The 22,001-nt window shown below is 40.2% G+C and overlaps 1 protein-coding gene across 1 annotated transcript in view; it reads right to left on the bottom strand.

Moving 5' to 3' along the window:
* PIEZO2 (piezo type mechanosensitive ion channel component 2) overlaps positions 1-21,511 on the bottom strand; it is a 487,309-nt gene extending 465,798 nt beyond the window's left edge. Inside the window, exon 1 of the mRNA XM_054587349.1 lies at positions 21,448-21,511. Within this exon, the coding sequence (XP_054443324.1) occupies positions 21,448-21,511 (64 nt within the window). The remainder of the gene's footprint in view (positions 1-21,447) is intronic.
* Between the last annotated feature and the right edge of the window lie 490 nt (positions 21,512-22,001).

The following is a 22,001-nucleotide window of genomic DNA, read 5'->3' as shown; positions in this document are numbered from 1 at the left end:
CTGCAATATGTCTGATGGGTAAAAGACCATTATTAAGTCATCAGCATTGTTAAAACACTTACAATGATGAATGTGGCATTTCAAAGATTTTAAAATCTAACTTTGGAAATCATCTCAAGATACTTGAGGAAGGAAATAAGCTATTCCTATCACATATACAACTACATCTTTGTTTAGCTGACAGAAGTCATGTTTAGTGCTAAAAGACCAGAACACTTCATTAAGATGTTGCATTGTTTCCTCAACATTTTTGAGGAAACCAAGACACATTCCATTCTAAACACAGGATTACCCTTTAGGGAAGAGCCTTCTGGTTTAATGAAGTCCTATTGTAACCACAAGGAAAGAAATAAAAACACTTAAAAGCCAGAATAAACAACTCTAGCTCCATGCCAAAGAAAAAGACTTTAGCCCAAGACAGGACTATCTTCTAGACTGGCTGATAGCACCTCGGGATCCTCTTTTTGAGCATTGCCAATTTTTATGAAGTGTTTAGATGTCTTTGCCAGCATTGGATTTTCATCAACTTGATTGTATGAAGTGGCTAGGCGTGTGTGAGATAAGCTAAGTTAAGAGAGAAATACAAATAAAGTAATTCACATCTACTAATGCATGGACTTCTCTCCATGGAGTGCTATTCTCATCCCACATGAAAGCATGCAGAAATCTAGTTATCTGCCAAATATGTTGGCTTTCAGTGTGTACAAATAGAACAGCTGGGCAGTCAGGGCCTTGCAACATCAGGAGCAACTAGGAGACCTGCTGACTTCTCTCTCTGTTCAGAAAAGGCCTACAGCAAGGTAACCCATGAGTAATACTCCATGGCTGAGATTTGTTTCTCTGGTTTAAGGTATTTTTCCCCTTCTTTAAAGTAAATATTTGCAGAAGTGTCAACACAAAGTGTTTTTATTCACAGTTTTCTCTATTATATTATTACCTGAAATTGGGTCTTGGGGATGAGGGGTGATCTATTATTAGCCAGGAATTACTTCACCTCCATCCTCTATTCTTCTTGGCCTTTATCTTATTCTAGGAGTCATCTCATTGCATTGCACTAGACTATGAGCTAGCCCCCAGCTGACAAGAACTATGACTTTTTAATCTTAGTGTCCCCTAGGCCTATTCACTGTTCATACACCAAGAACTCCTTATTCTACATTTGGTTCAGTTTTTTGGTCATTTCTCACCATCATTTCAAAATACTCGCTGGCATAACATCATCAAATGGACACTATTAGCTATGTTCCATTCTAAATACTATAGAGAATCTGGGTTACCTGAAGTTTAATGAGAATCTCAAGAGCAGGAACCATGCTTTATATATTTTTGTATTCACAGAATCTAGCCATACTATTTAACCAATAAATTAGTATTTAATGAATCAATGAAAGAGCAACATTATAATAATTATATTTATTAAATTCTTACCATATGCTAGATACTATAAGAACACTTTAAAGACATGTGTTTTTTTAAATTCCCCCATCACCCTGTGAGGTAGGTATTATTATTATCTCCATTTCACAGATGAGGAAACAGACCAAATAAATAGAGGAATGGATGAACATGATAATACCATTTCTATTGTTGTTTTGTAAGCGTTAATGTATGTATTGAATTGTTGTATGCTTACTGTAGGCAAGGTCCTATTCAAGATGCTGAAATTGGAGCACAGGGGAAGAGTCAAAGGGTGTAGGAGGCTGATAATGATAAACAAACTCACTAACATGAAAGGAATCAGATAGTAATAAGTATATTGCAATAATCACAGAGTATGATGTGGAGTGAGGGATGGCAGTGTTAGGTGGTGTGGAAAGACGTCCCTAGGGAAAACATTTAGGCTAAGACCTGGGAGAAGACTGCTTATCAGAGCAAAGAGCAGGAGCAAAGGCCTTAAAGCAAAAACAGTTGTATCAGAGTATAAAAATAATTCCAGTGTGGTCAGAGGATGGAGGAACCATTGGCTCTATAGGCCAAGTTAGGGATTTAGTGTTTGTTTCTTAAGTCCACAAGAAAGTGCTAAAGGTTTTTAAAGCAGGCAAATAACATCTGACTTAAATGTTCATAAGATCAATGTGGCCAAAATGTGAAGAAGAAATAGTACAGAGGTATATGAAGCAGGGAGACCCTCAAGAGGCCATCGCAGTGGTCAGTCCAGAGGTGATGGGGGAGATGTTTCAGGAAGTAGTCAGGCTTACTTTAAACCCTTGTTGTTTTTTCATTGTAGTGTTGCTATCTGGTAGTATTTATAACTTGGTTATTTGTTGGTATTCTAAAACAGCTGGAATATCTAGTTTCTGAAACAGTTTCTCCACTTTTGTCCACTTTGATTTAAAAATAAATGATGGTAGAAACAGAAGAAAGCAAACATATGTAAGAAAAGAATGATCACATTTTTTAAATATATATATTATTTTAAAATATTAATTTCAGCCCTGGCTTGTGTGACTCAGTGGATTGAGTGTCAGCCTGTGAACCAAAGGGTCACTGGTTTGATTTCCAATCAGGGTACATGCCTGGATTGTGGGCCAGGTCCCTAGTTGTGGGCATGCAAGAAGCAACCGATCAATGTATCCCTTGCACACTGATGTTTCTCTCCCTCTTTCCTTTCTTTCCCTTCTATCTAAAAATAAATAAAATCTTTAAAAAATATTAATTTCAGGCATACAACCCCATAATTAGATCTTTATATAACTTAAAAAGTGATTACCTGATAAACCTAGTATCCATCTAACACCATAGTTATTACAATATTATTGATTATATTCCCTATGTTGTACTTTACATCCTCATGATAGTCCTTTTTTTTTTTTTGTCCTCTAGTAGGCATGACAGTAACCATCAATCAAAGTTGGCTTCATACCCACACCTAAAAAGAGATTTGAGGTCTCCTGAAAGGCCCTCTTATTCCCAAGAAAACTCTTTCATCAGTTTACCAGTTTCTCCAAAGTTCCTACAGAATTTTCCACTGGGTGCTCCTCAGAACACCAGTGCTCAGGGAAATAAATAGGGGTTCTGTGGTCACATAGGTTTGAGAAACACTGTATGTCACAGCAAATTCTAGAAATTCAACTTGCATTATATACTAAGCTCTGAATAGTCTCGCCATAAAGAAAAAGAACATTTATATGTATTTAGTTCAGCAATCCTCATAAACTTCTAATCATGAAATTCTTTCTTAGTATCTCGCTGTCATAAAATGCTAGATTAAGATATTGAAAGTCTATGTAAAATGAAAATGTTTCCGGATAGAAATTACATTATAAAATTCAAAGAGCCTCTTGAGGAAGAAAGAGCAGTAGATGATTTAATGAGTAGCTTTCTCTCTGAGCCACAAGGTCACCCCTGAAATGGCTTGGGTAATATTTCCCACTGTGCCTGACAGCAACTGAGTCGCTCACTGCTAGAGTTGGGGTTGATAGTGGAATTCCATATTCCACTAGCTGAGAGTTCAAGATGAGACTTACCCAGGATCACAAAGCCAAGCACATGACAGAACAATGTCTAGAATCCAGCTGGAGTATGATACCAGTGGAGACACTGCTTTGGCCACTGCCCACTACAGTTAACCTCTGGCCTGCGCCTGTCAGAAACAGTCAGGGTGGGGAAGAGAACAGAGCTGGAATCTTTGGAATCTTTGCTTCACTTTAACATAAAACTGTTACTATCTAAAACATGGTGTTTTCATCTATAAAATAAAATTTAACACCTTCTTAGGGGAGTTTTAAGAATAAGTAATGTATGTACAATGCCTGGGACTGAGGACCAGGTGGTTTTCCCTTCAGCTCATGTTTCTTTTTCATTCCCCACAGTCACACACACAAAGCAGACACATAAATTTTATTAAAAGATTAAATAAATCAATCAACTATTTCAAATAATTTCTCATGTTTCAAGTACTTCACATTTTCCACAAAAAAAAGGTATATAATAAACTCTAGATAGTTTACATATTTAGGTTTAAAATATGCCAGTCACTTCTATGTTTAATCCTCTTAACAATCTTATTAGGTAGATTCTATAATTATCTCCATTTTCCATATGGGAAAGCTCAGGTTCAGAGAGTTCAACGGCTTGCCCTATGCCACACAGATTCCATTTTGCAGAGCTGGAACCTGATCAAGGTAGGCTGGCTCCATACCAGATGTTCAGCTGCCAATAAAATAGTGACTATTTAACTCTGTGTAGTACTTTCAAGAACATAGTATGAAATTGACAGTAAAGAGGAAAAATTCAAAAAATGGTGAAATAAAGTGTGAGAAGTACCCATAAGTTATTTTATATTTTAAACACAGTTAAGGTCTGCCATTAATTTGACCCACTCTATAACCACCCACGTTAATGGCTGTGACCACATGAAAATGTGTATGATTTTTGCGAGGAGTTTGAATTTCTTGATTGTGTCAGTTATTCTAATTAAGGTGTCAGATCTGAATTAACAAATTATTATTTTTGACACTGATAAAATATCCAAAGCATGACTTTATTTATTTTCTAATTACTTTCCCACATAGAGAGCTTGGTAGGTAACTCTCACGTATACAAATGTTAATAAATTCAGAACAAACTGCATTCAGTGAGTCTTTTCCTTCATTTTAATACATCACAGGAGATCTGTGATATGACTTAAAACCCTTAACATTTGTTCCTGGAAATCAACAGGATCCCTCATTTACAACATGCTTGTGGATTCTGCCATGGGATTTACAATAAGGTTGTTTAAAATATCTAGTGAAATAGCAATTGCAAATTTAAACTTCAGGGCAACAAATGTAGAACTCACATAACTCATGATCATACAGATCATTCTGACTGTTTAGGTGAAGTGACATAAAATAGGCCACTGTCTACAGGTACTAGAAATTTCTATGACACATAACTTAAAATGTTCTTAGTAGAAATTTTGACATTATGTGAAAAAGTTCTTAACATCCTCAAGGTATTTAATATATTGTTATAACATAATGTTAAATTAATTTAACACTGAAAATTATTTATTTTGTTAATCCTTTCCACTTATTATAAAAATTATTAGTGTTAATTATAGATGAACAGAGTCACATTTGTACTGTGTCTTCAAAGTTTTTTTTTTAATTGTGCAAAATATGATAGTCTTTCTTGCCATTTTAGAAATTGTCAATATTTGTATCACCTAGCAACTATCATAAAATCATTCTTTATTTTGTGTATTCTATTGATTACGATATTACAGTTGTCCCACTTTTTTCTCCTCTTTATTGCCTTTACCCCTGCAACTCCCTCCCATCAGCACTCCCCACCCAGTTCATGTGCCTGGGTCATACATATAAGTTCTTTGGCTTCTCCACTTCCTATACTATTCTTAACCTCCCCCTGTCTACTTTGTACATACCAATTATGCTTCTTATTCCCTATACCTTTTCCCCCCTTGTCCCCTCTCTCCCTCACCACTGATAACCCTCCATGTGATCTCCATTTCTGTGATTCTGTTCCTGTTCTAGTTGTTTGCTTAGTTTTTGTTCTTGTTTTTTTTCAGTTCAGCTGTTGATAGTTGTGAGTTTGTTATCATTTTACTATTCATAGTTTTGATCTTCTTCATTTACTTTCATAAGTCCCTTTAACATTTCACATAATAAGGGCTTGGTGATGATGAACTCCTTTAACTTGACCTTATCTGGGAAGGGCTTTATCTGCCCTTCCATTCTAAATAATAGCTTTGCTGGATAGAGTAATCTTGGATGTAGGTCCTTGCCTTTCATGACTTTGAATACTTCTTGTCAGCCCCTTCTTGCCTACAAGTTTTGTTTTGAGAAATCAGCTGATAGTCTTATGGGACTCCTTTGTAAGTAACTGTTTTCTTTTATCTTTCTTCTTTTAAGATTCTCTCCTTATCTTTAATTTTTGGTAACTTAATTATGATGTGTCTCATGGGTTTTTCTTTAGGTCCAAAATCTTTGGTAACGTCTGAGCTTCCTGGGCTTCCTAGAAGTCTGTTTCCTTTGCTAAATTGGGGGAGTTTTCCTTCATTTATTTTTTCAAATAAGTTTTCAATTTCTTGGTCTTCCTCTTCTTCTTCTGGTTCCCCCATGATTCAGAAGTTAGAATATTTAATCTTGTCCCAGAGGTTTCTAGCCCTCTCCTCATGTTTTTGAGTTCTTCTTTCTTTGTTCTATTTCAATTGGATGCTTATTTCTTCTTTTTGTTCCAAATCATTGATTTGAGTCCCAATTTCCTTCCCTTCACTGTTGATTCCCTGTATATTTTGATTTATTTCACTTCGCATAACCTTCACTTTTCCCTCTATTTTGCGTCGTACTGCACCATTTCTGTGAGCATCCTGATTATCAGTGTTTTGAACTCTGTGTCTGATAGGTTGGCTACCTCCTTGTTGCTTAGTTCTATTTTTGGAGTTTTGATCTGTTCTTTCATTTGGGCCATATTTGTCTTGACACACCTTATACGTTGCAAGTGGTGGAGTCAGGTATTCACCTGGGTGGGGCAATTGACTTAGCTGGGTTGTTACACTGTATGTGGAGGAGGGGTCAGAGAGGGAACAGTGCCTCTTGCTTGCTCTCACCCTCTTTCAGTTGCTTCACCTACTACCCACAAGCAAATTGAGCCCTTTTGGTGCTGATTCCAAGGTGGGTGGGTTTGTGTGCATTCTAGGATCACATGGGCCTCTCCAACAAACACTCCTGTGAGGCTGGGAGTTTCTCCTGCTGCCGCAACCCCCACAGATTTTTACAGCCAGGGGTTTTGAGGCTTTAGTTTCCCATGCTGGAGCCCTGGGTTGCTTGGTCTGTCTCACTCCCCAGTTGTTCCTCCCAGCTTATCCACATGTGAATGTGGGACCACCGGGGCCACAGGCCACATCTCACCCACCGGGTCTGCCGCCTTGCAGTGCATCTTCTCCACCCCAGCTGCCGCCTCTGCCCCTCCTACCAGTCTGGATGAATGTTTCTTCTTTAAATCCTCGGTTGTCAGACTTCCATACAGTTCAATTCTCTGGCAGTTCTGATTGTTTTTTGTTTTTAAATTTGTTGTTTTCCTTCTTTGGTTGTGTGAGGAAGTAAACCATATCTACCCACGCCTCCATCTTGGCCTGAAGTGCAAAATCCTTCATTCCTATTTCGTTCAAAAAGTTTAAATCAGAAGACTATAGTTATTAAATCTATCCAACTAAATAAGTCATCCTTTAAAGAATCCTAAAAAAAAAAAAAAAACAACAACAAAAAAACACACTCTTTGGAGCTTAGTATGACACCTAACATACTGAATTAGAACCAGGTGGTAATGGCAAAAGAAATTATCCAATTCTACTCATTTTTTAAGGAAATTATCTGAATGATATCACTTAAATCTCAAATTGGGAAGAGGCTTACTAAATTCAAGTATCACAGGTTACAATTAGGTAGGAAAATTAAGATTTCCAAACTTAAAATATGTTTTGTAGCTGTTGAGTTCAATGTCTGAAGTTACAATAAGAAAAAAAAATCAACCAAAAAATATAACTCAAGTATTAGATATACAGCTTTGATATTTAATAAGATATAAAAATAAGTTCTATTTACTACATATTGTATCAACATTGCTTAACTTAGCAAATCTGAGATAATTCACTATTCAACAACCTTCATCTATACCTATTGTTATTTAAGATAGACCCACCTTATTTCTTACCCTTTGTGTAATTGACTAAGTGATCATTTAAAAACACTATAATTGAATTTAAAACACCATGAGCTTCTCAGAAAACATTTTACTGTCATGGACAGCAATACAATTGACCTTATTTTATCCTCATAGGTCCCATCCCCAGTATTTCTATTTTTCAGGTAACAGCTTATTTCCTAGTTAAAAGCAGGTGTCCTTGGAGGGAAACACATGGAGCTCATAATACATTCCTGTGATGCATTACCAATCCACAGGCTAGAAACCATAGAAGCCAAAGCTACATTCTGGATACAGTGTTTAGGAGACAGGGTGGGAGAGGCCCAGATACTAGGAAGGAGTCAGGAAGGGAGCAACAAAATATTCAGTTAGCCCTTAATTTGTCAGCACTGAGCTAGTTGCGTGATTTACATCATTGCATTTATTATTTACATCATTATTTTTTTTTAGATAGATGTGATGTTTGCCATTTTTTCAGGTTGGGAAACTAAGCTCAGAGAAGTTGTGCAACTTCAACTTGTTTTCATCTTATCACTGACAAGGAGTTGAGCAAAAGTTCAAAACCTGGTCTCATTAACCCAAAAGTCCACGCTCTTCCCCTCACCCCTCAATCCACTGGAAAAGTCCTAGAAGCCTGTGGAGGAGGGGGCAGGAGAGAGAAGGTGTGGAAACTGTTAATTACTGAGGGGCAAAAAGGAGGAAGGTGCTAAACGGTTTGGATGTTACATTTTTGCCTGGGAGGGATCAGACCTAGGTGGAAACCCTGTCACTCTATCAATGTCTATCAATGTTAAACCTGTACTTGATGAGAGACAACTATACCTTGTATTTATGTAACCATGTGCCAGATGGATACTTAGCACTCTCTAGAGGAAAATGTTGAAAACAAACACAAACCAATGTTAATTCCAGACTCATTCAAGGAACAATATCAAGAAGATATAAGAACTGAGGTGCTAAATAATGGGTGTGCTTATGAAGCAGCTGCAATTTAATTATTTTTGCTAAGAACACACACAAAAGAATGAGTGAATAAATGACAAAGACCTTTAATGAAAACCTGATTGTTAGCATGGAAACAAGAACCTCTAGGAGCTTAGACCCCCTGACCCAGCATTCAGTGGAGGGGGCACAATGATCCAGGCAGGACTACAGCAAGGAAAACTAGTGCCTGGGGCTCAGCACTGTCACCGTAAAGCCTTGCAAATATCTCTCTTTAAAAAATCAATAAATAAAATAATAATAGTGATAGCAGCCCTGGCTGGTGTGCCTCAGTGGATTGAGTGTCAACCTGCAAATCAAAAAGTCTCTGGTTCCAGTCTAGTCAGATTGCATGCCTGGGTTGCTGTGGACCAGGTCCCTAGTTGGGGGTATGCAAGAGGCAACCAACTGATGTTTCTCTCGCACATCGAAGTTCTCTCCCTCTCTTTCTCTCTCCCCCTCTCTCTAAAGATAAATAAATAAAATCTTTTTAAAAACTTAAAAAATATTATTAAGTTCATTGAGCTGACATTGGTTAATAAGATTATATGTTTTAAGTATAGAATTCTATAATATATCATCTGTATATTGCATTGTGTGTTCACTACCCAAAGTTAAGTCTCTCCTTTATTTGTTTACTTATGTTGCTTAATTTTTAAGTAGAAAGAAGAAATTAGGTCACCAAAAATACTGTATTATGTTTTTATTGTGAATTGAGATGGAAATGAAGTGCAAATAATTGAGCCAGGTATACATAGATGAAGTTCAAATGGTAATATTTACAGAACTTAAAGATAAGATTTTTAAAAATTGTCAAACTCCTCTTGAGCAATAGCCAAAAAAGAAACCTAAAAAGCAATAATATCAAAAGTGATATGAATCAACAAAAGAAAACAGACACGAGTTTTCTTTGATGTTGGAGTAAACAAAGCCAGTGTTATTTTAAGATAGGAAAGGCTGGGCACATTATGAAACGGTTTTGGGTTACTGTGTTATTTTAGTGAATTCTGAGAAATGTGTAATGGGATAGGGCAAGAAAATTGCTGAAAATCAGAGGAAAACAAAAAAAATGATTGAAAGAAACAAAGTCACCAATGGACTATTAAAACTGTGCTTCAAATATGTTCTTTTTAAGAAAATGCATTACCTGCATGTTCAAATTTATTATCTTTATTATGGCCTACAAAGATACACTAAACAGAGTTTATTTGACTAGCATACTGCACTCTTTTTGGAAGACCAGCACTATATTTAAATATAATTTTCAGGACTAGATCTAATATGCAAGTCTAATTATGGAATTATTAAAATACATAACTAATATCTGAGATTTGTTTCCTTCTACATAGTAACTTTGAAGAGACTTGTCCTTATTCTAAAGATAATTGCTCCAAGTATTTTTATACCCACTTTAAGTAATGCCTTTGGGGCCTGTGCCACATCCCTTTTAAATAACCTCAATGGCGGGAAATTATTGCATGTTTGGAGGGTGGTTTTAATGTTTGAAAATAGCCCAAAATAATTATAAGCTGAGCCTAGTGGGTAAGGTGGGGGTTATTAGGCAATACCATCGTGGGTCAAAAATGCAGTGACTCCAAGGCAATGCAACAGCAAAGATGATGATGCTTTAAAACTTATTGCTAAAGAGGTTTGTGGTTGTTAATGAAAAATTCTAGGAAGCTGGAGGTTTTTGGAAAATACTGGCTCCAGGGGGGAAAAAAACAACAAAATCCTTTTATTACTATCCCTCCTCCCATAGCCTTGTCATTTGACCTTTACTTTTTTCTCCCAACTGAGGATGACCCACCAGAGGCTGTGTGCAATAGCAGCTTTGTCCAGCACTGGGGTGGTGAACCTGTCTCTGACTTCAGGCCCCAAGGCCAACAAGTGTCAAGATTAGCCAGGAGGGGGCAAGCTCTAATCTTTAGTTTTAAAAGATGGAAGAGAAGAGGTGGGGGAGGGATAATAGAAGAAAGAGGAGGATAACTTCTCTTCCCCCTCTTCTTCCCCCTCTTTCTCCTCCTTCCCTGCTCCTTCTCCTCCTAGGAGAAGGATGAAAAGGAAAAAAAAGAAAGAAGAGGGATGGAGAAGGGGAGGAAAAGGATAAGGGGAAGGAAGAGAAAAGGAGAATGATGAGGAGAGGGCAGAGGCTTTGAAGTGCTGGAAGCTCACAGGCTCATAGCTAGCCCATAGCTTGCACTGAAGTCAGGGGAGAGCAGCCTCTGCCAAGAGTGACTTTCTTACCTATCCCACATACACCTGTAGTTTTTGTGCACCTCCCATTTCCTTTGCTAAATGATAGGCTTGTCCAGCTGAGATCTCATAAGGTTTAAAATTTCATTGGAATGCTATATTTTGTGATAAAAAGCAGTATTTGACACAAAACATCTTTTTCTGGCTCAAATCTTGTTTATAGTGTTCTATGTCCCTGCAGTTTCATTTGGCTTCAGTCAATAATTCTTTGTGGTTTGGTTTTCCTTATAGGCATGTCTCACCATAAACAATAAGTGGCAAAATTCCTTTATTTCTGCAAAACTACACACAGCCAATCATAAACCAAATTTGATCTCATTTTATTTTTCTGGTTTTTACCATTACTCATGATGTATGTGTGTGATTCTGTCTTGGGAGCAAGTGAAGAAGAATCACTGAAATATTAGAATTACAAAGCTGAAGCCAGGTTGTCTCTCCTAAAAACCCCTCTGATACAAAATTACTTTACTTAGCAGTTCCTAACATTTCTTTGAGGTCAAGTGTGAAATAATGTAAGTATGATGGGTTATTAAGAGAATAGAACAATTTAGATGTAAAAACTCCAGTATGTTGGTTAAAAAGTAGGCTTTATAATCATCCTTTCTAATATTAAAAAAATTGTGCAGAAATATTACTGTGAAAATCATGAAAATATTTCTTAGCCTTGAGCACCTCATTTTCTGGATGATGTAATTTAAGGAATAGAGTTTCCATTACTTGGCAAAGTCACATAGTTCATTATTAACAAGATTGAGACTTGATCATTAGACCTTCAGACCAAGGACCTGATATTCGCTGCCTATATTCACTACCAGGGGCACGCATTCTCATGGCACTGTCAAAGCGGACTGCTGCTAGCAGGAAGGTACAGTCTGGGAAAAGCAGAAGTAGGGAAGAAATGGCAGGGGCAGGGACTACTCAGTTCTGCACACATCTACAATTCATTTTCATGAAGCTTTGCTTCAAAATTACCAGCTTGTTAAGGTTCCACATTCTTCCTCCTGTTTTGTACCTGTGGCCAAAACTGCTGACCTAGCACATTTGACCACAACAGAAAACAGATCGATTTGTGTGGTTCCAGGAGAGCTCAAAACATTTTAAGAAACAATATGCACTTCAAGGATTATGTTAGTCAAGCTTTACCACTATCAAATGGGCTTTTTCTCTATCACTACAAAGCAAGTAAAAGGTATTAATTGCCATACTGACAAAAATTCACATTTATGAAAGTCAAGAGAATGTAAATTAGACTGGTATGAATTTTATATTCAAAGATATAAAAGCCAATAGCTATAAAACATTAGACCTAACTCTATTTTCAAACTTCTGAGATATTTAAGAGAAAAAATATTTAGTCCATGAATTTTTGATTAATCAATTGACAAATATTTCTTCAGTATTCACTGCATATTATAGCCTTTGCTAGACAGCTACAATGTAATTATTGGACTCAATTTTGTAATCAGGAAAACCTAAAATTCAATATATTTTACACATATATAAATATATTTAAATAATTATTTCTTGGTATTCAAGAGGAACTGGTTTCAGGGCATCCTTCCTGCTCCACACACACACACACACACACTCTCTCTCTCTCTCTCTCTCTCTCTCTCTCTCTCTTTCTCACTGAAATCCGAGGTTGCTGAAGTCTGTTATACAAAATGGCATAGTATTTGTATATGACCTACACACATCCTCCCGAATATATTTAATCATCTTATTTATAATACCTAATCATATTATTTATAATACCTAATACAATGTAAATTCTGTGTAAGTAGTTGTTATACTGTATTATTTAGGAAATAATGACAAGAAAAATATTTCTGTACATGTTCAGTACAGCATCAACCATCGTATACCTAACTATATCGTACACATCAGCAACAACGTGACTTTTCTTTCTTTTTTTTTCAAGTATTTCAGTCCTGAGTTGGTTGAATCTGCAAATGGGGAACCAGGAGATACAGCAAGTGGACTGTATCTGCTATATGTTAGGCAGTAAGTTAGTGCTATGGATATAAAGAATTACACAGAGTCCCTGAATTTTCAGATACATGGAAGGGAAGAAAGCAATCATATAACTAAGTACAAAGCTCTGTGATAATATGAACCAAGTGCCAGGTCAGCACAAAGACAGCGATTCATTCTGCCTAGAAAGGAGAACTAAAGAAGCAGAGATGTTACATTGTTTCAAAGGTAACAATGAACAATGGCAGAGAGGCCTTCCAGCAAACCTGATTGGGGGAGTTGAGGAGAACCAGACAGTCCTCAATTTACATCATCATGTTCCAAAGCTTACTTGGAAGTTGACTGGAACTCCAAATTATATGCTGATGGAAACTATGTTGCTCTTGATGAGCTGCTCTTCAAACTAGCCTTTGACTAATAATGTCTAAAATCTGAGTCTAAAACTAAAAATTAGACCTAAGATTTATTGAGTATTTACCATGGATTAGGCACTTCACAAAGCACTTTACAAGCGCTGTCACCTAAGCCTTGCAACAACACTCTGAACTAGGTACTTTTATTATCAACTCATTTTACAGATGAAATAACTGGACAACAGAGAGATTAAAAACTAACTTCATCACACAGCTGGTATGATAGGCCAAGTCCTGTACCTAAACAATCAGACTTTAGGGAAGGACTCTTAATTGAAACAGTATATTTCCCCTTGGATATCAGAGACCATGTTGATACAAAAACAGGAAAAAGGAAGAGGAAAAAATTCGGTGTCCTGTTGCCTGTGTATTGAGCTAGCTCCAAGAAAGATGTGCTACTTTTGGTATTATAACCGTTCTCCTCCGTAAGCCCCTATATGCCCAATGATATGACCCCCTAAAAAATATCCCTGGGATCTACACCATACCTACCCTACACTCACCATTTCACAACTCTCTCTCTCCCTATTTTGTTAAAATGTCCTTTTTATCCCAACTAGGTAATAGGAGGAAAATAAGCTATTCAATTAATTTATTCTAACAGGTGGATAATAAATTGTCATCTTTCCACAAATATTTATATTTTTTACCCTTTATTTTTGTTTAAATACAAAAATTTTCTGCCAGGGTCTGGCAGAAGTAACACCATTGAGATTGGTTGGTAGTGTACGTGAATGTCTCACACAAGGTGGACAGCAGTTTGAACATTTCACCTAAAATGTCATACGGTGTGCTTGAATGTGATATTGTTATATTACAGAATTACATGCTTATGATTTTGTAATAAAAGATTTCTATGTAATAAAACTGAGGCATTATTTGTGCCAGACCCTGTATTTACATTTCAAATGAAGAGACTTGTTACTCAAAGAAATGAGGTTGGGTAAGTGAAATGAAAGTGTAATTGACAGCATAGTGAGGTCTTTTCTAAGGGGACCTAGTCTGTTCTCCCTCAATTAAGAGTACCTGGGGTTTTTCTCAGTGTGAATTACATTCCAGCCTTCGCTCAGTCAAATCAGGCAAACCATTGTCATTCCCACCTTCAATACTGTGCTTGGCCATCAACCCAACAAGTTTGTATTCTTGTCCTGGTTGCAAGCAAATTTTCTTCTCTAGTTGAGAGATGGACCTTGTAACCAAAGCAAAGACAACTGTTCACAAATCTTTCAAAGTTTCTGGGTCCGTAAACTGGCTCAAGTCTCAGGATTGATTCAGGGTTAATGGCTCTTTGTGTTGGTGAGTCAAGTCAAATTTTTGTTCACTCAACCTAGAACTCTTCTACTCATACAGATCAAATGAGGATTTAGTGGGCTGTCCATCTACTTCACTTCTAGGAACACCATGATTAACAAGCTAAATGCCATAGGTCTTTTGGAGTCAGACTCTTACAATTATATTGCTTTGATTCCACTGTCTACTATGGAAACCACAACCACCTGGCTTTAGCAATTAGGTAGGCTACTAGGTGGCCCCTGCCACCTGGGATCCAAATATCCCCATTGCACTTAAGGGATTCTAGTTTAATGGCAGCAGATTCCATTGTAATTTCTGACATACAGAGAACAAGCATAGAGCCAGGATGCTGAGGCTTCCCTCACAAATTTATTTCTCACAGTCATGGTGAAACAGGTATTCACTGGACTCTCCCAAGGTGGATGAGCAGGTCTCACACGATACATCCAGTCTGCCATTCCACTCTCCCTAAGCTGTTGGATCCTTTCCTCTACAGTACACCAAGGCAGATCAGGCATTTTAACTTCATTTAGCATGGGTCACATTTTGGTCCATGTTTCAGCCAGACAACCAAACTGTCAGAGCCCTTTCTAACCCCTTGAGCTATAACAGTGAATTCAGAATCTCTGTTTAGTGGTCCCATATCAATGAATTCAGCCTGATCCAACTTTATGCTCCTTCCACAATTATCCCATACCCTTAACACCCATTCCCACACATATTCTCCAGATTTCTGTCTGTGGAATTTGGAAAACTCATGCAGTTGTTTTGGAGTGCAGTGCACCTCCTCGTGAATCATACTTTGTATGTCACATTTAGGAACCTGTTGGTAGTTAAGTCTAGTTAAGGTGTTAAATTAAAGTGGGGATGGCGGGAGTAGAAAAATTATCTGTGTCCACATGGCACATTAAGTTACTTCCATCTCCAGGAGGCACAGAATGGTATTGGTATGCTAATATCATCCTCTCTTTTTTATCACTATAACACTTTAACTCTTCCTCCGTTTTTAGCTGAAAACATTATTAGCCAAAAATAAAGATGACATTTCTCAGTTTCCCTTGCAGTTATGTAGGTGAATGATATTATTAAATGCAGGCTAATGAGATATGAGCAAAAGTGATTCATGCAACTTCCAGGCTATGTCCTTAAAGAGTGAGGAAGGAATGTCCCTTCTGTGTTTGCTTCCTCCATCCTTCAGCTTGTTGTGAACCTGAGATTAGGCTTTCTTGAACCACAGGTATGAATGCAACCCTTGCAAGATAGTAGAACAATGATGGCCTCCATGGGCAACTTCATATAACACAGTATATCAACTTCAGTTCACCAACAGCTTGACTATCATGTGAGAGATATAAAATTTATTTTATCTAAGACACATTACCCTGAGAAGTTTATATTAAAAAGAGAACTTGTGAAAAACAGGATTATCTTTGCTTAGAATTGGCTGAACGGGCCATCTATCAACTGGAGAAAAGAATTTACTTGCTACCAGGACAAGAATACAAACTTGATAAGCTCATGGCAGCAATTCCTTCCTTGACTGAAGCTAGAATGTAGCAGACACGGAGAAAAGCCCGAAGTACTCTCAACTGCAGAATAGATTCTGGAGAGCTTTGGGCAGTGGAAGGCACATCTGGCTAAGCACACAGGGAGGATGTAAAGAAGCCAAGAAATATGCTTGAGATTTTCTAACACTGCAGGACACACAGGATGTGAACCCAGGACAACACTTCTTTTGACCAAGATGAAAATGCAACGACAAATCTAAAGGACTATCCATGAAGTACTTGATTTGGATAGTACCTGCAACCAAGGGGCAGTGGCACCAACAGTACCATTGTAAATTTTCAGGTAAGGAGCAGGGGAAAGCTTACACTGAGCACACCAGAGAAGTTTGCAAGTGGAAGATAAGATGCTTGGTGTTGATAAAGCCAAATCTAAAGGGTAGGGAGGGGGTTGGAAAGCTTAGAGTTAGAAAAAATATGGAGAGGAGAATCATCTGAGTTTGAGCAATAGAATAAAAAACTTCCTGAGAGAGCAGTTAAAGTCTTTATTCTCAGATGTCTGGTGAAATTGCAACAGAAAGTCAGAACTAACCACATAGATACAACAATCCATTTTTCTTTTAAAAATAAAATACATTTGAAATTTTCATACAAAAAAGATTAAATATGCTCATCTCTAATAACCTAGCTTAATGCATATTTGTACCTACCAATACAGCAAAAAAGGAATAATTCAAATTAGCAGTTTATTAGTCAGAAAACCTTTCTAATCACCATTCTAATATGATAAAACAAGGCAAACAAAAATTTTATATTCTGCAGGAGCTCTCACCCAAAGTTAAAATTCAAAGCATCCTACTTACCTGTGACTATGAGCAAGCACACAATGCCTGTTAAGCAACACACTCATGGCAGGGTGGGCACAGGGCTCCAACTTCCACTGCCCAGGAGACAAAATGATCATGCCCATCTCTGTTTATGAAGTATTTTATTTTAAAACTAGACTACAAATTTCTAATCTTTTTCATTTTTTAATTTCCTGAAAGTAATAAATATGTTCTATCTCTATAAGGCCAAGAAGGTGTGACAGAAAAGAGAGTGACTTTAAATACTGTGAATGCAACCTTCAATTAACTGAAAGCACCTAACCCTGAGAGCCACAGCAGAGGAAGGGAGGAGACTCTAGCTCCACTTGAAATTCTTGAGGTGTGTGTAAGCGTGATTTCGAAATGACAGATGCTATATAGAGGAAAATATAAGACAGAGAGAAAATGATGTTTACATAGCCATACATATTTCAAAAGTGACTCCATATTTTTGCTCAAATATTAATCCAACTATCTCTAAAGGGAATTTTAGAGATTCTTCCTGGATTTACACTATTATCTGAGTGTGATTTTTCCCCCCCTCAGAGTACTAGTGAGTTGGTTGATTCTTTCTGTCTGCTACACAGTCTCCTGTTGTGCTCTGTTCTTTCCTAAGTTCTGGTCACTTCATTTAGGGGAAAGCAGACGCTATTGATGACACCATGGCTCTGCCCCTCCTGGACCAACATATTCTGTCCAAACGAGGCTCCCTCCCCTCCCCCAAAAAAGGTTAAGTCAGCTCTTCCAGGAAAGACATTAAAGAACTGTAAGCAACATTAGGCAAGATGGAATGAATGGGTAGGGAGCATGTGAATAAAAATATGCCAATCCATTCCCAGGAACAGATTTGAATCATACATGAGTGGAACAGTGGGATCATGCTTAAAGAAAATATATGTAAAAATAGTTTTCAAGTGCTCAGCAATGATCAGATATCATTATAATTAACTAAAGATTAGATGATATCATGGAAAGTTTTGTTTGTTTTTTTTTCATGTATTATTCTAAGGAAAATGTCAGGATGGCTACACAAGCAGTCACAGATAATTCAGGAGATCTTTAAATTTTTCAGTCTCTATTGATATGGGAAAATCTGTAACTGGATATTCATTTGAATGGCAAATAACATTATATTATAGTATTATTTTGTCAGGCTTTTAACACTTAAGGGCAACATAACACCTGCATAATAGAAGCCTGCAGTCACTGACCACTTTCTGTAAATTTCTTTTACAGGGAAAAAGAAAAGACATCTTAAATATCAGATTAAACACAATAGCAGTTAATTTTTAGCATCCATCATTAGGTGAAAAGGCTAAAGCATCTCTGCAGAAAATTTTCAACAATGATGTTAGACAAATGGGTTTAAAGTGAAATACATAAGCTTCTTCAAAGTGTTGGCTTTGAAGACTGCCTTGGCCAGATATAAAAATAGATGGTTAAAATGTAAAAATCGATTCTAATGGCAAACAGATCACTGCATTTTCCATGCCCAAGATATTAGGAAAACCTGAATATTTGATTTAGTAGCACCTGGGGAGTAAGCCATAGGCCGACCTGAAAACCCTCCAATAACCTTGAAAATATCCACTTCCTCTATCAATGAATGCTCAAAGCAGGCTAAACCTACCCAGCCTCCTTTCCTCCCTTCATGTCCACTGATTAGATGGCATCAGTTGATCGTGGTAAGTGGCTTGTCTTTCTCAAGCAGTGACCAACAAGAGAGGAGACAGGAGAGGGGATAAGTCCTCTGGCCTTCCCAGGAGCTCGCCTCTCTTACAGGCGGGGAGCAAAGTTCCTTGGAGGTCCCAGTCCTTCACCTTTCCCCAAGTTAGCTTTCCACAAGGCTATGGGGGACAGGGAGGTGGTGGGGGAGGGGGGCAAGCTCTAGACTCTGCAGGGGGCCTCCTCTGCGCGGTAGTCTGGAGACGGCAGATAAAACTATCACAACGCCTGAGCTCGCGCGCAGACACACAGACACGCGCACACACGCTGAGTTAGGTTAACCTCTGTCCCCAGACGACGCCTGGAAATCCAGATAAATAAGCTGGAAAGGAAAGGCGGCCAAGGATAGTCACGTCCGGGCCCCTCCAGCTGTCCTGGGAGCGAGGCAGCAGGACTGCTGGCGGTCGAGCGGGGTCTGTCGCCTTTGAGTTCCTGGAAGCAGATACAGGAAGGTCGGACCGCGGAGCGCACGTGCAAGTCGGGGCTCGGAAAGGGGCTGCTCTTGGGGACCAGCTTACCAGTGCGAACACTGCGCCGGGCCCACGGGGTCCCAGGAAGAAGCCAGGGGCGGGAAGGAGGAGTGCGGGGGTGGAGGGTGCAGAGGGGAAGGGGCCGGACCGAGTCGGGACCCCGTGTGCTGACAGAGGTGCCTGATCTGCCCAGATCCCTTGGGAGGCTCCCTCCAGGCCCCTCTGGAGCTGCCGGATCAAGCCTCGTGCCTCGGGGCGCCGGAGCTGGGAGTGCGGCACTCCCAGTACCGCCGCCCCCCCGCCCCCGCCCGCCCCCGGGAGCAGAGCTCCACAGTTCCTACTGAAGGGCTTTGAGATGTAGACCACCAACCATTACTCAGAGCGGTAAGGCCCCCAAACCAGTGACTGTGAAGCATCACGGGCAGGAGAAATGCAAGAGCCTAAACTCAAGGCATGGTCCCTGGCAATCAGGAGTAAATCCTTTTGTTCTTTCACTCAAATAGATGTGCAAGTCACAAAGTGGACCGAGATGGCAGTAGGTAACCACAAGCCTAACTCTTCCTACAGTTACCCCAAGCTGCCACCATGCTAAGAAGGGAGGGTAAGGGTAAGAGGGAGCAAGGAGGGGAGAGAAAGGGTTTGTGGGAGACGGTGAGGAGTGGGCGGAGGGGCTGCGGAGAGGGAAAGAGAGTACTTTCTGACTCCAGTGACACTCCCCAGTCATCCTCCTATTGGCACTGACAACTACAATTTGGCCTCACACTGAAAGCCCCTTGTTAACTCAGGGGCTAGCTTCCATTCGGCATATAGTAAATGTGTCAGGCGCTGATATACAGACGGTCCCCAGACCATGACAGGACCAACGAACCAGACGTAGTCTGGCCCTGTTTTCTGCAATCACTTTCCAAACCTTTTTTCTTGAAACTTAAACCAGCTGGCAGAGAGGTCCACTTCAGCTCTTCCTGGAAACTACACTCCTCATCTACATGCGTGATTATTAAGGGCAAAGATCCTTGCAAAATGGTCCTGCCTGGAAACAAATGGCTGACTAGAGGCCAAGGCCAGCATATGTGCTCTGGCCTTTCCCGCTGTGCGAGCACCCTACTACGCCACAGCCTGTTTCCAGTCTGAGAACCTTCTCGGGTTTTCCATGGGTTCCCTGCACTGGCGTCCCCCAAACTCCTCACTCCCTCAGCGTTTTAATACCGATTACAAAGTCCTCCCGTTAGATGAGATCCATCCTCACAAAACACGACAGAACCACTCTTTCGATTGATTACTTGCACAAATAAAACAACACAGGTGTGATGTTGAGCCCTCAAATTCTGGCTAATGCAAAATGGTGGCCTTTTCTGCAAAGGCCACGCTCTCTTTGTAAATTCAATTGCTACTGGGTAAAAAGTTCTGTTTTCTAGATATACTAGGGAAAAAGGAAAGTAAGGTGCTGTCAGTAATTCCTAGGAGTGGGATCCAATCCAACAGTCACCGTCTACCAGAGGAGAACGCATAATCTCTCACTCCAAGCACAATGCCAAGTGTCTTTAGACCCCACACCCAGTTGCTTGTAACACTCTGCCAGCCCTAGAGAAGGAGTGAAATCCTTGACTGAGAGTCCACGAAGCTCTCTTATGACTCTCCCTTAACCCTTTCCAGTCCTAGGGAGAAGCGGTCCTGCTTTCGAACCCTTTAAAAGACTGTCAGGACGGGTGCCTGTTGGGCTGGACTGGGTCCCCTAGTCTGTAGTGTCAGCATCCAGCAATTTTGTTGGAGGAGCTTCTGTGGAAGTCAAAGAAAGTAAGCAACAGGGCACCGTTTTCCTGTACTACTTCTGTCACAGCTCTGGATATGGGGGAGAGGTGGCGTTTGCAACTTCGGGATCACCGTGTGCTAGGTGCGGCTGGGGACAGGGGAGAAGAGGACTCCAGTACGACCCTGCACTGCAGCTGGACGTCTACAACCGCTTTCCAGCCAGATCTGAATCCTTTGTGTACCAGTCTTCACTCCATGAGAAAAATTCGACGTGTGACAATTCAACACAGTTTCGAGCACATGCCTATTCCATCTCCCGGACTTTGCAGCTGGAGGGTTAAAAGAGCCCACGATCCTGCGCCCCAGCGCATAAAGTGAGAGGGCTGGGGTTCTTGCTCTCGGGATAGCGCGGCTCTGACTCTGCGGGCTCTGGGACAGCGGCACGGGCTTCCCGAACCGAGTCCCGGAACACTAGAGCCTTAAACTTTGGATTCCTCAGAAGCCCGCCCCCATCCCCAGGAATCCCCTTCACCCTCCCAAGTAACCACGGTGAGTGGACCGCACTCACCTACTGTCAGGCAGATGGGGAGCAGCAACCTGAAAATGAGCCCACACACCACTTCCGAGGCCATCTCGACAGTCCGGCGACTCCGAACAAAAGGGGCGAGGCTCGAGGGTCCCTAGAACCGTGGTGCCAGGCCCATGCCCGCCTAAGGCCTCCCGCTGCCAGCGGCTGGCAGCCGCCCGGGCATCGTCTTGGCGGGAGCCGCTGCGCTGTCCGCCTCGAGGGCGCGCTCACCGGACTCTCGGACGACCCTCACCCAGCTCTAGATAGTCCCCTCACCAGATGCCCGACCCCCCACGGCCGGCCCATGAAGTGTAGTCTCCCCAGTCCAGCGGCAGCAGCTTCTTCAGCGGATGATCAGGACCGGAGCCCTGCACGCAGAGGCACTTTGGGAGGGTCCTGGAAGGCAGCGCGGCGAGGGAAGGGGGCGAGGAGGAAGTGCTGTGCTTTTGCTTGGCTCCTGGGGCGTTGCTCAGGGAGGACTGGAGAGGTTTCTTCGTGGAACCTCCTCTGAAGCCTACGAGCCTTGGCAGCCAGGCCCCAGCCCTCTGCCCACG

Source organism: Pteronotus mesoamericanus, unplaced genomic scaffold, assembly GCF_021234165.1.
Source record: "Pteronotus mesoamericanus isolate MK-2021 breed Mesoamerican mustached bat unplaced genomic scaffold, CSHL_Meso_final scaffold_118, whole genome shotgun sequence".
Lineage (NCBI taxonomy): Eukaryota > Metazoa > Chordata > Mammalia > Chiroptera > Mormoopidae > Pteronotus > Pteronotus mesoamericanus.
Note: the sequence above shows the minus strand (reverse complement) of the source record. Positions and strands in the feature narration are given on the sequence as shown.